The 12,706-nt window shown below is 41.2% G+C and overlaps 1 protein-coding gene across 1 annotated transcript in view; it reads left to right on the forward strand.

Moving 5' to 3' along the window:
• DNER (delta/notch like EGF repeat containing) overlaps positions 1–8,156 on the forward strand; it is a 289,215-nt gene extending 281,059 nt beyond the window's left edge. Inside the window, exons 11-14 of the mRNA XM_040431006.1 lie at positions 3,408–3,521; positions 3,681–3,812; positions 5,634–5,880; positions 7,227–8,156. Of these exons, the coding sequence (XP_040286940.1) occupies positions 3,408–3,521; positions 3,681–3,812; positions 5,634–5,880; positions 7,227–7,338 (605 nt within the window). The 3' untranslated portion in view covers positions 7,339–8,156. The remainder of the gene's footprint in view (positions 1–3,407; positions 3,522–3,680; positions 3,813–5,633; positions 5,881–7,226) is intronic.
• The last annotated feature ends 4,550 nt before the right edge of the window (positions 8,157–12,706 follow it).

Below are 12,706 nucleotides of genomic sequence, written 5' to 3' on the forward strand. Positions count from 1 at the left end.
GCGGTTAGCCCGGTTTGCCCGTTCGCGAACATTTGCGTAAGTTCGCCGTTCGCGAACGGAAAATTTTATGTTCGCGACATCTCTAGTAGTAGGACTATGTTCTCATCTATGCCCCTTTTCATGCAACCCATTATCTTATTGGCCTTGGCAGCAGCTGCCTGACACTGGTTTCTACAGTCCATTAAGTGACGGTAGCCCAATCTGAGTTTGTACCATTAATACCCACCCACTGCTTTCTATCACTGAGCCACTTACCTATCTTCATACACACATTTTCTCACAGTCCAAGCGTTCTCTTTTTATGTACTAACCTTTTATGTGACACAGTATCAAATCTTTGGAGAAGATACAGTGACTTGCAAAAGGGTAACAATGTTTTGAACTCTAGATTTCAGGCGCCATATCTCACTATCCACTGCAGCTTCGAACGTGAGAATACCATCATGTTATAGACAATCATCTTGGTTATCTCATACATAAATTGAACTTGCAAGTATCATGAGGCTTCCTCCACCAAACTTGACAGTTCCCTCAATTTCTCGAACCGTTAGCCCCTTTTTCCCTTGTTTCTTCCAGACCCATTTGCACCCATCAGAGCCCAGTCTATTGACTTTCCTCTCATCATTCCAAATCACCAGTTTCCAGTCTTCTAATGTCCACTGATTTTGTACTTTTTTGCAAACTTGAGCCGATGCTTCTTATAATGATATTGAAGTCGAGGCTTCTTCACCTTTTTTCATGCCACCATTCCAGACTTGTGTAACGTGTGTTGCACGATGCTAGCATGGATGTTTGTGATATCACTATGATGAAGCATATGAGCCACCTCCACTGCCATGTTTGTTGTGCCAGAACTGATAGACCTAAGATGAGCCGACTTGTTGATTCCAATATTTTGCCTGGATGTCCACCTCTTGGCTTGGGAATGGATGGATGGACGGACTTCATTTCGTATTCTTCCAACTGTCATGGCACTCACATGATGCAGTTTGGCAATTTTCTTGGCTGAGATACCGCTATCGATGAGCTGGATGCAGTTGTTTCTCTTTTCTTGGGAAATCATCTTCATCGCTGCTCCTGGATTCGAACCAGTGACCTTAACACACTCAGCTATTAGGGAATGTGAGAACAGGTTTTAATTTGTAGTATACAAGAAGAAAAAGATTGTTCAACCACCAGTAGCAAAACAGTAACAATGCAGCTATATGACAAGTATCTGCATAACTCATTTAATGCTAAATAGTTGAAAGTCCAATTTATGTATGAGATATCCAAGATGATTGTCTATAAAATTATAGCAGTCTCATGTTCTAAGCTGTAGTGGATGGTGAGATATTGAGCCTGAAAGTCAAAAGTTCAAAACATTGTTACCCTTTTGCTCGTCAGTGTATATGACATCCATTGATTCACTCCAGTCAAACCTAGAACTTACCTTCTCACAGAAACTGATTAAATTAGTTTGACAGGACTGAACCCTCATGAAGCCATGCTGATATGGCGTTATACGCTTATTTTCATTGAGCTACTCCAAGATAACATCTCTTAGAAAACAGTTTACTCACAACAGATGTTAAACTTACCGGCTTTTAGTTTCCAGGCTCTGTTTTTGACCCCTTTTTGAATACTTGCACCACATTTGCTAAGCGCCAATCCTGTGGAACACTCCCTGTCAGTATAGAGATAGAAATAAGGATCTGTCTATTACATTACTTCATTCTCTTACAATACTGGGGTGTATGCCATAGTGAATAAAAGTTGTTTTCCTGCGATCTTACCCATTGGACAAATTAGCCAAAGACATAATTAGAAACCAGATGACTTAAGCTGTGAGGTTCTATTTATACACTTTTTTTTGTTCCTGACCAATTTATTCCCGTATGTATCTCTCACAATGAAAGATTAGGATGCTTTCAAAAATATCCCATTTTGTAGCTACATTTTTATTTTTTAGGACATTTTCCCCAGTTAGACTAATAGCCTCTCTAAGCTGGTCAAATTTTGCTTTTCGGAAATTCAGTATTTGAATGACAATTGGAAATGTATTACTTTATGGTCACTATTTCCCAGGTGTCCCCCAACCTGCACATCTGTTGTTCTGTCAGGTCTATGGCCAACCCTCTAGTCGGGTCCTGAACCAGTTGGGAAAGTTAATTGTCTATAGTTATTTCATAGAACCTGTTTCCTTTATGAGGCACTGCAATAAATATAACGATACTGCGCTCTGGGACTTTAAGTATATTGAAATTAATGCAGGGATATCACAGATTATTAAAATTCAGCACATGAGTATACACTGTTATACAAGTCTTTATCTGGCTTTGCCAGGATACCTGTAGTATGAACTCCTGTCTGTATGTTGATCCTCCTGCTTGTGCTTCTGTATTTGGTGCGCTGGTGCGGCTTTCTGAAAATCGGAGATTGCCGATTGAGTGATTGTTGCTCACCGAATCCTCGATGCAGGAGTCCGGGAAATGAGGTGGTTCAGGTTTCGTATGAGTCGGCGTGCAGGTCAGCGTGCAAGTCAGTGTGTAGCTTCGCGTCCCGGCCGGTGACGCGATGCTGCAATCAGTAGAGGTTTAGACTAAAACTTTTTTAGCGCTCACTAAGAGAAATGAGTGACGTCACTACCACGGTCATCAATGACCATAGGTGCCAGGTATCTTTACTCCAACATGTTTCGAACAGACGCTGTTCTTCATCAGATCTTTATGAGATATACAGGTTTCAGTTTCCCAGTCTATATCTGGGTAGTTGAAGTCCCCCATAATAACGACCTCATTATGATTTGCTGCCTTGTCTATCTCGTTTAGTAGTAGATTTTCTGTGGACTCTGGTATATTAGGTGGTTTATAATAAACTACTATTTATAATTTATTATTGTTTTTGCCTCCATGTATTTCTACCCACAGTGACTCCACATGTTCATGTCCCTCACTTATATCTTCTCGGACTGTGGGCTTTAGACAGGACTTTACATAAAGGCAAACCCCTCCCCCTCTCCTTTTTTTTTTTGTGATCCTTTCTGTTAACTGCGCAGTTATAGCTTGCATCTATCCATGTCTCCCAATATGTAATAGTCCTCCTAAGACATTACAGAAATGCTTTCTATACTTTCTTTCTGAGCCAACATGCTTCCTTCTGCCTGAGTAGGAGTCTAAACAAGTCTGTGTAGCATAGAGAGGCAGTGCACTATATTGTACAGCAGATCTTCCAATGACCACATCTATACAAGCTACAAATGTGAGTATCTGTAGCCTTTTCACACTTTCTGCAGAAAATTTTAACAGGGAAACTGCAAGAATAAACCCAGAAACCCCACAAAAATCACTACACTACATTTACCATATAATCAATTATTAATTCTTGGTAGTTGTATACATACATGTGATACATCATTTGTCTTGCAGGTCGTCACTGTGAGCTGTATAAAGACCAGTGTGTGAATGTCAGCTGCCAGAATGGAGGAACTTGCGACAGTGAAGGGTTGAATACTACCTGTGTTTGTGCATCTGGATTTATGGGTACGTTAACACAGAAATGGACTTGTAGGTATAGGAATTTATATACTGTATTAGTTTATTGATTATAAATTATTGATGCATTTTTGCACTTACAGATGTAAACCATGTTCTACATGTGTCCTAAATGTAATATACTGTGTATGTGTTCCATATTTTCAGGGGCGGAGTGTGAGGTAGATATAAATGAGTGTGCCAGTAACCCATGCCACCACGCTGGTACCTGTGTAGACCAACCCAATGGCTACATCTGTCACTGTCCTCATGGCTGGGTTGGAGCCAGCTGTGAGATCCGTGAGTATGAATTATTGAGCGTCTCATTTTACAGACTGAGTTTTCAATTAGTAATTGGTCACAAGTTTGATACAGACTACAAACAATGGACACATAAACCATGATTAAAGTGGTTTTCCAACCTTGGGAAGGTTCATACATTTGAAGCCCAGCACACGGTGCCCGTTAAAAAACTCATGCTCACCTGCTCCCCACCGTTCCATTCCAGCTCCCTGACTCTCTTCTACAGCCTGTAAACCTCTGGACAGATGGAGTGAATTGCGCTGCTGCAGCCAATGACTGGCCTCAGCTGTGACGTATCCACTAGTGGCATACCCTGCAGTGACGTGGTGCTTGGGGACACATCATGAGGTCAACTATTGGCCGCAACAGCTCACGTGATCCCGTCCATTCAGAACTTTACAAGATCAGGGCCAAGATGAGATGCTTTTTTTCAACAGGTACATCAGGCTGGGCTTTAAAATTAAAAAAAAAGTGCCTAAAGCTGGAAATAGTATTTAGTGCACACCATATATTGAGTGGTATATGTTTTTTTTTTTTTTTTACAAAGGCTGTATGGATGTATTTCTAAGGCTACTTTTACATTAGCGTGCTGCAGTTTTTGTCCGGCCACCTCTCCGCATGTTTGCAGTGCCTCAGCCAGACCTCCGTCCCGTCCCCATTATAGTGAATGGGGCCAGAGAAGACTTCGAGCGCACACATCGACTAGCGTTAGTACGGATACGGCAGGCTGTTCCTCTGCCGGAACAGCCTGTTCGACCCTGCTAACGCTAATGTGAAAGTAGCCTAAGTGTATGCCTATACTTGCAACACAGAGAATAGGAAACATAAGGAATCTTTCACCAGTTGTATGTCAGCCAATCTAACAGATACCATGAGCACTTACTTGTATTGACCCATACATTTTGCTGAAATCTGTATTGAACAGCTTCAGTGCTAGCCAAGTGCTGGAGACGTTCAATACACAGCACACAGTAGAGTCCTCATATTCATGAGCTCCCGGCTGTCCCCACCGCTGACTGCTATAGGAATAGAGCTGTCAACCAGTGGCAGGCAGTAAAGATTGCTGGGAACTCACGAATATGAGCAGGCTCCTGCGCTCGGCACGTGCTGGAACTGTCCAATACAGATTTTAGCAAAACGACTTGGTCAATTCAAGCAAGTATCCAGTGTCTTGCTCAGGGTATCTGTCAACAGCTTCCTCTGCCCTCAGAATAATATAAAAGTGGTGACAGATTCCCTTTAGGCCTCATTCACACGACCGTTGTGTGTTTTGCGGTCCACAAACCGCAGATCCGCAAAACACGGATGGCGTCCGTGTGCGTTCCGCAATTTTTGGTAACGGCACGGACAGCCTTTAATATAACTGCCTATTCTTGTCCGCAAAGTGCGGACAAGAATAGGACATTTTATATTTTTTTGTGGACCACGGAACGGAGCAACGGATGCAGACAGCACACGGAGTGCTGTACGCATCTTTTGCGGCCCCATTGAAGTGAATAGGTCCGCATCCGAGTTGCCAAAATTGCGGCTCGGATGCGGACCCAAACAACGGCCGTGTGCATGAGGCCTTAATGTGATGTGAACAAAAGTTAAGATTTGATGCAGTTTGTTGTCAAAATTTCTGTTCCATACACACGAATGGGGTTGTAAAAAAAAACAAAACAAAAAAAAACACGTGCTGCAGAAACAACCCTATTCCGATGTAAAGAATCAGGATTCAGAATAGTCCAGTTTCTATTTTTCAAAGTAGATGTACTTTAAAAAAAATGCCAATTCACATAATATACTGAAGATGTATCTGTGTTCTTTTATTACCAGACCTACAGTGGAAAGCTGGCCATATGGCTGAGAGTCTGACAAACATGCCTCGCCACTCCCTGTACATCATCATAGGGGCCCTGTGTGTGGCCTTCGTTCTAATGTTGATCATACTTATTGTGGGCATCTGTAGAATCAGCCGCATCGAGTACCAAGGATCAGCTCGACCTGCCTACGAGGAGTTCTACAACTGCAGGAGCATTGACAGTGAATTCAGTAGTGCCATTGCATCAATTCGGCATGCGCGGTGAGTAAGGGGGAAAAAAACTGGTTGGTATCTTTATGCATAGTAGTACTTCTGAAAAGTAATTACTTCTGCTGGGACAATAGACAACATTACCACAACTAAAGAGTGAAGTAAAATTGGGCAAGTTGGAGGTCAGGGGTTAATGGTGCAGGTTAGAGGTCACAATGATGGAGGTCACAAGAATTGTAAACAGATAAACCAGACACATTTAGTGAGGTAATGCACCGAGTAGCACAAACACTAGCAACACTGGGACAGGAAAAAGGCAGGGGTATGCAACTGGAGAGGGGAGAGAACGGGGTCAAGGTCCCTTTGAAAGGCTTGCAAATGTGATGCATTTGGAGAGAAGGTCAAGCACGACTGATTGCCAAATGTGGCAGTGAGTAAGTTTACACAACTCCATAATTCTGTGTCGATCAACTGTATGACTTGCATCTGACATTTTCTAGCATTTTCCCTCTCAAGGCTCCATTTCTAATTCTCAGTTGTCTATGAGCTGGCTGATGGAGACTAGTTGTAATGATGTCTGCTCCTGTGTCTCACTCGGTTAGAATCATTCAGAAGCTCCATATAGGACATTATAGAGAATCACCAAACTGTATAGATATGAATAAAGCACTTGGGGTGAGATATAATGTGACACTTACTGTTACATGCTAAATCCTGCCTGTCTCTCTGTAGCTCGCTGCCCCTCCCTTTTCCATAGACTTCTATGGGATGATATAATCTGATCCTTCAGTAAGCAGGCAGCCTATCCTGCTCTTTCAATCACAGAATTCAAAGAGAATGTTAGTTTAGGAAAAGATGGGACCAATAACTGGAGAACATTTTTCTATTCTAGATATATTACAAAGTTTGTTATATTTACCTGCACTATTGATGTATGCAAAGTTATGTGAAACAGCAGTGACTGTATAAAATCAGGGAGATCTGTTTTAATGACTTAATAATTATATAACACTGGTTGCTTACAGCTACCACTAGGGGGAGCTAACTGCATACCAATTGATACAGCTAGTTCAAGTCAATGGGAGCTTGCCAATTGAGACATCGCTAAAATTAGAAAAAGAAAAAAAATCTTTCAATATAATGTATTATATCCAACTCCAGAGGCTATAGGAGAAGTCACACCCAGGCCCTGGTGTCTGAGAGTGCTAATAAGACACCAGTGTTATAAATGGCATGTGGGGTGAGGGGCTGTTTAACACATAGTACTTTGGCCCAAGAGCGTCAAATGGCATTTTTGTCTGACTGCTCTGATAGCCGCTTTGGCTAATGCAGGCAATAATTTATAGATATCACAAAATGTTCTCTTGCAAACTTTTAATGTTACTTTTGACTTTCAGGTTTGGGAAAAAGTCACGCCCTGCCATGTACGATGCAACTCCAGTTACATATGAAGATTACAGCCCCGATGACAAACCTCTTGTGACGCTGATTAAAACCAAGGATTTGTAGTCTGCACCCTGCTCTTGCTATGTAGATTTCAGGAGAGGGGACCAATCATCTTTTAAAAGGATGAATTACTAAACTGACTAATTATTTTTAAGAAAAAGGAAAATGAATCTGAGACGTGATTCTCTGTTGCGGGATTCATTCATTCCATGCATTCTTTGGGGTGTAGGTCAGCACAGCTGTGAACTAACCCGTTTTCTGCAAGAGGGGCTTTCTGGCTTCACTAGCAACGAACGGATTAAGCATAGATTGGAAGTTAATAAAAAATAATAATAATTATTCGCAAAACCGACTTGTGTTAGCAATGTTACAGTCTGAACAGTATGCAGGCATTACCCGTAGAGTTAGGAGACGTGTATGATACATAATTTATCCGTTGATAGGCGTATAGAGAGTCTACAATGTTTGTGTTGTGAGTAATTAAAACCCAGTTGTCAAACTTTCTAATCAGAACTGACTAGACCTGTTCTCTGTTTTTTATATTTTATTTAATTTTATTATTATTATGTGTTTTTTCTGCATGGTTCGCTAGCAATAATCCTGCCTTGTTTTTTTAGAACTGCTCTTGAGTCAATGTCTATTCAACTGTTGTGTTGGTAAAACCAGCTCTTGTACAGATGGTAAGAAGCAGATTAGAACTACAGTAGATGGAGCTCTTATTTTTCTCAGACACAGGTTTTTCTATATTGTGAGTATGGCTTATTATTCTAGACATTGCTAAATTTATTTCAGGAGAATCTGCTTCTTAGCTCGTGGATTGCATTGTGCTGTAATTCATATGTGACCAGCATTTACTTTATTATAGACTTTTTCAGCTTTGTTCTTGGAAACTTCAAATATTCAGAATAAATGTTATGAAATGACTTCGTTGTCGTTCTTGTTGTAGTGTGATGACCAGAATAATGACTTTTACCCATATTTGTGTATGGATGCAATATAAGGATGGATAGATAGATCGATATTAGATAGATCGATATTAGATAGATCGATATTAGATAGATAGATCGATATTAGATAGATCGATATTAGATAGATCGATATTAGATATAGATCGATATTAGATATATCGATATTAGATAGATAGATAGATCGATATTAGATATAGATCGATATTAGATATAGATCGATATTAGATAAAGATCGATATTAGATAGATCGATATTAGATAGATCAATATTAGAAAGATAGATAATTATATAGATATTAGATAGATAGATGATAGATAGATAGATAAATAGATAGATACAGGGGCACATTTATTAAGACCGGAGTTTTAGACGGTAAATGTCCATAGCTGGCAATGGTTCCGCCGAAGTTATGAAGAGGCGCAGGCCTCACCATAACTTTGGCGCATCCAGCGCCAGATCCAAATGTAAGCCAGCTTCCTTACTGTCTTACAATTAGACCATTTTCTACGCCTAAAGCCCATCCCCGCCCACAGTTTTAGACCTGGCGTGAGTGGGACAAAGTCGCAGATAACGGCACAACTAACCGTTGCGCTGCCATCTGCACCTGAAATTTAGGCATATTTCACAGTGTCTTGCAAAAGTATTAACTATTTCGTTGCATTACAACTTGGAATTAAAATTTATTAAAATTTTGATTTAATGTAATGGACCTGACAAAATAATCCACATTGTTACAGTGGAATAAAAAATGCCTTGTTTAAAAAAAAGAATAAAAAAGAAAAGTTGTGAGTGCATATGCGTCGTTGCCAACTGTCCCAAATTTGGCAGGACTGTCACTGATTTTCAGAGACAGTCCTGTCAAATTTGGGCTGTCATCGGCCTAAAATGGATGGGGCCAATGTATATCCTGCCCATAAACAGCATTCCTGGGCAGGGACAGGGCATTCCCAGGGGTAAGGCTTAGATGCCCTGATATTACCAACTAAAATGTTGGTAAGTATGCATATGTATTCACCCCCTTTGCTATGAAATGCCGAAATAAGACCTAGTTCTATCAATTAACTTCAGAAGTGACATAATTAGGGTACTTTCACACTTGCGTCAAAGTTTTACGGTATTGAGTTCCGTTCTAGTTTTATCCTAATGCATTCTGAATGGAAACCAATCCGTTCAGGATGCATCAGGATGTCTTCAGTTTAGTCCTTTTACGGTATTTGGACGGAGAAAAAACCGCACCAAGCTGCATTTTTCTCTCCGGCCAAAAATCCCGAACACTTTCCGGAATGCTGGAACTGGCATTTTTTTTCCATTGGAATGTATTAGTGCCTGATCCGGCATTAAAATTGCCTCATTGACGGATGCGCAAATCTTTAAAAATGTAAAAAAAAAATACCTGATCCGTTTTTCCGGTTGACATCGGAGAGACGGATCCGGTATTGCAATGCATTTGTGAGACGGATCCGCATCCGAATCCGTCTACAAATGGTTTCCGTCTGCATACAGATTGCTGGATCCAGCAAGCAGTTCCGTCCCCGGAATCCAGCAACGCAAGTGTGAAAGTACCCTTAGTTGTAGAAGGCCCCCCTGTGTTCAAAGTGTCACATGATGTGAGAATAAACACACCTTTTCTATAACCCTACTAACCAAGTGACATAAAGACCAACGAGCTCTTCAAACAGGTGAAGTATATATCAGGGTTGGGTTGTAAAAAAATATTCCAAACTTTGAATATCCCAGGGAGCACAATTAAATCCATTATAACAAAATGCAAAAAATGTGGCACAACCATAAGGCCCCTTGCAGACAAACGATAAGGATTAGGTCCGGATGCGTTCAGTTAAAAATGTGCGATTTCGCAAGCAAGTTCATTCAGTTTTGCCTGCGATTGTGTTCAGTGGTTCCGTTTTTTCGCATGGGTGAAATGCGCATTGATGCGTTTTCACGCGCGTGATAAAAACTGAAGGTTTACAAACAACACCTCTTAGCAACCATCCGTGAAAAAGGCATCGCATCCGCACTTTCTTGGGGATGCGATGCGATTTTCATTCAGCCCCATTCACTTCTATGGGGTCAGCGTTGCGTGAAAAACGCAGAATATAGAACATGCTGCGATTTTCACGCAACGCACAAGTGATGTGTGAAAAACAACGCTCATGTACACAGACCCATTGAAATGAATGGGTCCGGATTCAGTGCAGGCACAATGCGTTCGCATCACGCATTGCACCTACGCGGAATACTCGCTCGTGTGAAAGGGGCCAAAACCAAACCTGACGAGAGAAGGCCGCCCACCAAAGCTCACAGACCAGTCAAGGATGGCACTAATGAGAGATTCAACAAAGACATCAAGAAAAACTGTGAAGGAGCACCAAAGATCTACAGTAGAGATGGAAGTATCTTTCTGTAGGACCACTATGAGGTATACTCTCAACAGACTGGGGCTTTATGAAACAGCAGTGATTACTTAAATAAAAACATAAGAAACATATTTGAGTTTACCAAACAGCATGTGGCAGGCTCCCAAAAAACTAGTAGAAGTTTCTTTGGTAAGATGAGAATAAAATTCGACTTTTTAGCCATCATGGGGAACGATATGTGTGCCGCAAACGCAACAATTCCCATGAAACCCCAAGAAACTGATTCATTGGTGAGAACAACAAAGCACAAAAAATGTTATCACTGTCCATTGCTCTAATTCAAGCTCTGACATTCTTGAGACGGGATACAGACACAACACAGATATTACTAGTTGCCAATCAGAATGAGATTTGTTGTGGGCCTACAAAAACACAACTGTAAAATGCTAATATGATAAGGTTATAAAACCATACTCGAGATTCTGTATAGTGTTGCCCCCCAACAATTCTATTGTTCAACTATGATCATGCTTGTTGCTTGAGACAAATGTTAACAGTTACTTTTGAACAATAGAACAAAGAGGATCTATCAACAAAAAGGAAGTTCTTCATGGTTGATATTAGAAGGAGAATTGCACTAACCAAAAATGTATGCACTTGAAAAACACACACATTAAAAACTAGCTGCTTAGGTAAAATTCTGGACAGCAGGAGAGCCAATGGCTGCCAGAGTCTAATGTTTGTTCTTTGTACTGAATCATGTTTTACTCTGATTTGAGTTGTGTACTAGCAGAGTTTTGTGGCTTGGAAAGGAAGCTGTACTTTACCACAATTGTTGCATTGGAAGGCTAAAGATCTGAATTCGGGTATTGGGCATTTAAATATTTTCCTAAAGTCTTACTGTATATATAACAGTTTAGATGACCAAATTGGACTAGACCACCTGAGTCGTACAGCAAAAAGAGATAGGTGATCAAATTGAAACTTAACTTTTAATAAATTTTTTAGAAAAAATTGCCCCCAAAATAATTGGATAATGTACATGATAATACAACAATATAGAAGCACAGTAGGTCACCCCACAGTTGATGGTAGCACTGGGTGGCCAAAACACACTAAAGGGTGCTCGGTGGCACCAAAATTGTGTAACCAGGTGGTCCTACCGCTCTGATGAAATGCTTCTTGGTGCAACGGTCGCCTCACCGATATTAGATGATGTCCGTACACAGAGGCTGGAAACAGTTGCTAAACATAGGGTTAGGGATAGTAGGCTAGCTCGCCCTAATGATGCCCTAAGGGACCTACACTGGCCTAGGTGACCCGATCACGGACCCCGTGACCAGGCACAATCAGGAACCTACCCCTGGAATTAATGCGCCCTAGTAAGCCCTCTCTTACCTAGTCCCTACATGCATGTTTCGCTGAAAGATGAGTGTAAAGCTCATCAGGGGAAACACAAGGGAGCTTGGGCTATCTAGCTGAACGGGGCACGGAGGCAATGATGTTGGCCGTATCCCCTGGACAGCAAAGCAATATGTCCACAAACCTGGTATGGCTTAAAATGGACTAACTGGCAGTAAGGAAGGGAAAGGACCACTGATAATTGACCACCCCTCCCTCTACCAAAAAACTAGCGCATGGACTGATGTAGTCTAAGGCAGCGGTAGAGACCGCCACCTTTTAAAACGCCGGCCTCAAAATGAGGCTTGGCTGGAGACACTCCTACTTCTCATGACGGTGCGGGTCACGCCCGCGCATGCGCTAGTGAGCATGGTGCCGTCACTGCGTCCAATCTCCTATAAACAAGCGCAGCCACTGATGTGCAGTTACGCTATTTAATTTTAATAGGCATTAATGGCATAAAAGATAAATGAAGATAGATTGAATATGCTGGCCAAACAAAAACACTTGTCTGGAGGGCGAGGTATAGGGGAGATAGAGAATGAAGGATAATAACTAATCCTATAACTAGACAAAAGAAGGGGAAGGAGGGAGGAGTTTTAGTTGTTTATGTTGCTGGGGAAGTAAACAGTCCACAAACAAACAGGCAAAAAAATTGTTAAGGTGAAATACAAGCAGATATGAAAAGTCTTGATGAAGCAACTG

The sequence above is a fragment of the Bufo bufo genome, chromosome 4 (genome assembly GCF_905171765.1).
Source record: "Bufo bufo chromosome 4, aBufBuf1.1, whole genome shotgun sequence".
Lineage (NCBI taxonomy): Eukaryota > Metazoa > Chordata > Amphibia > Anura > Bufonidae > Bufo > Bufo bufo.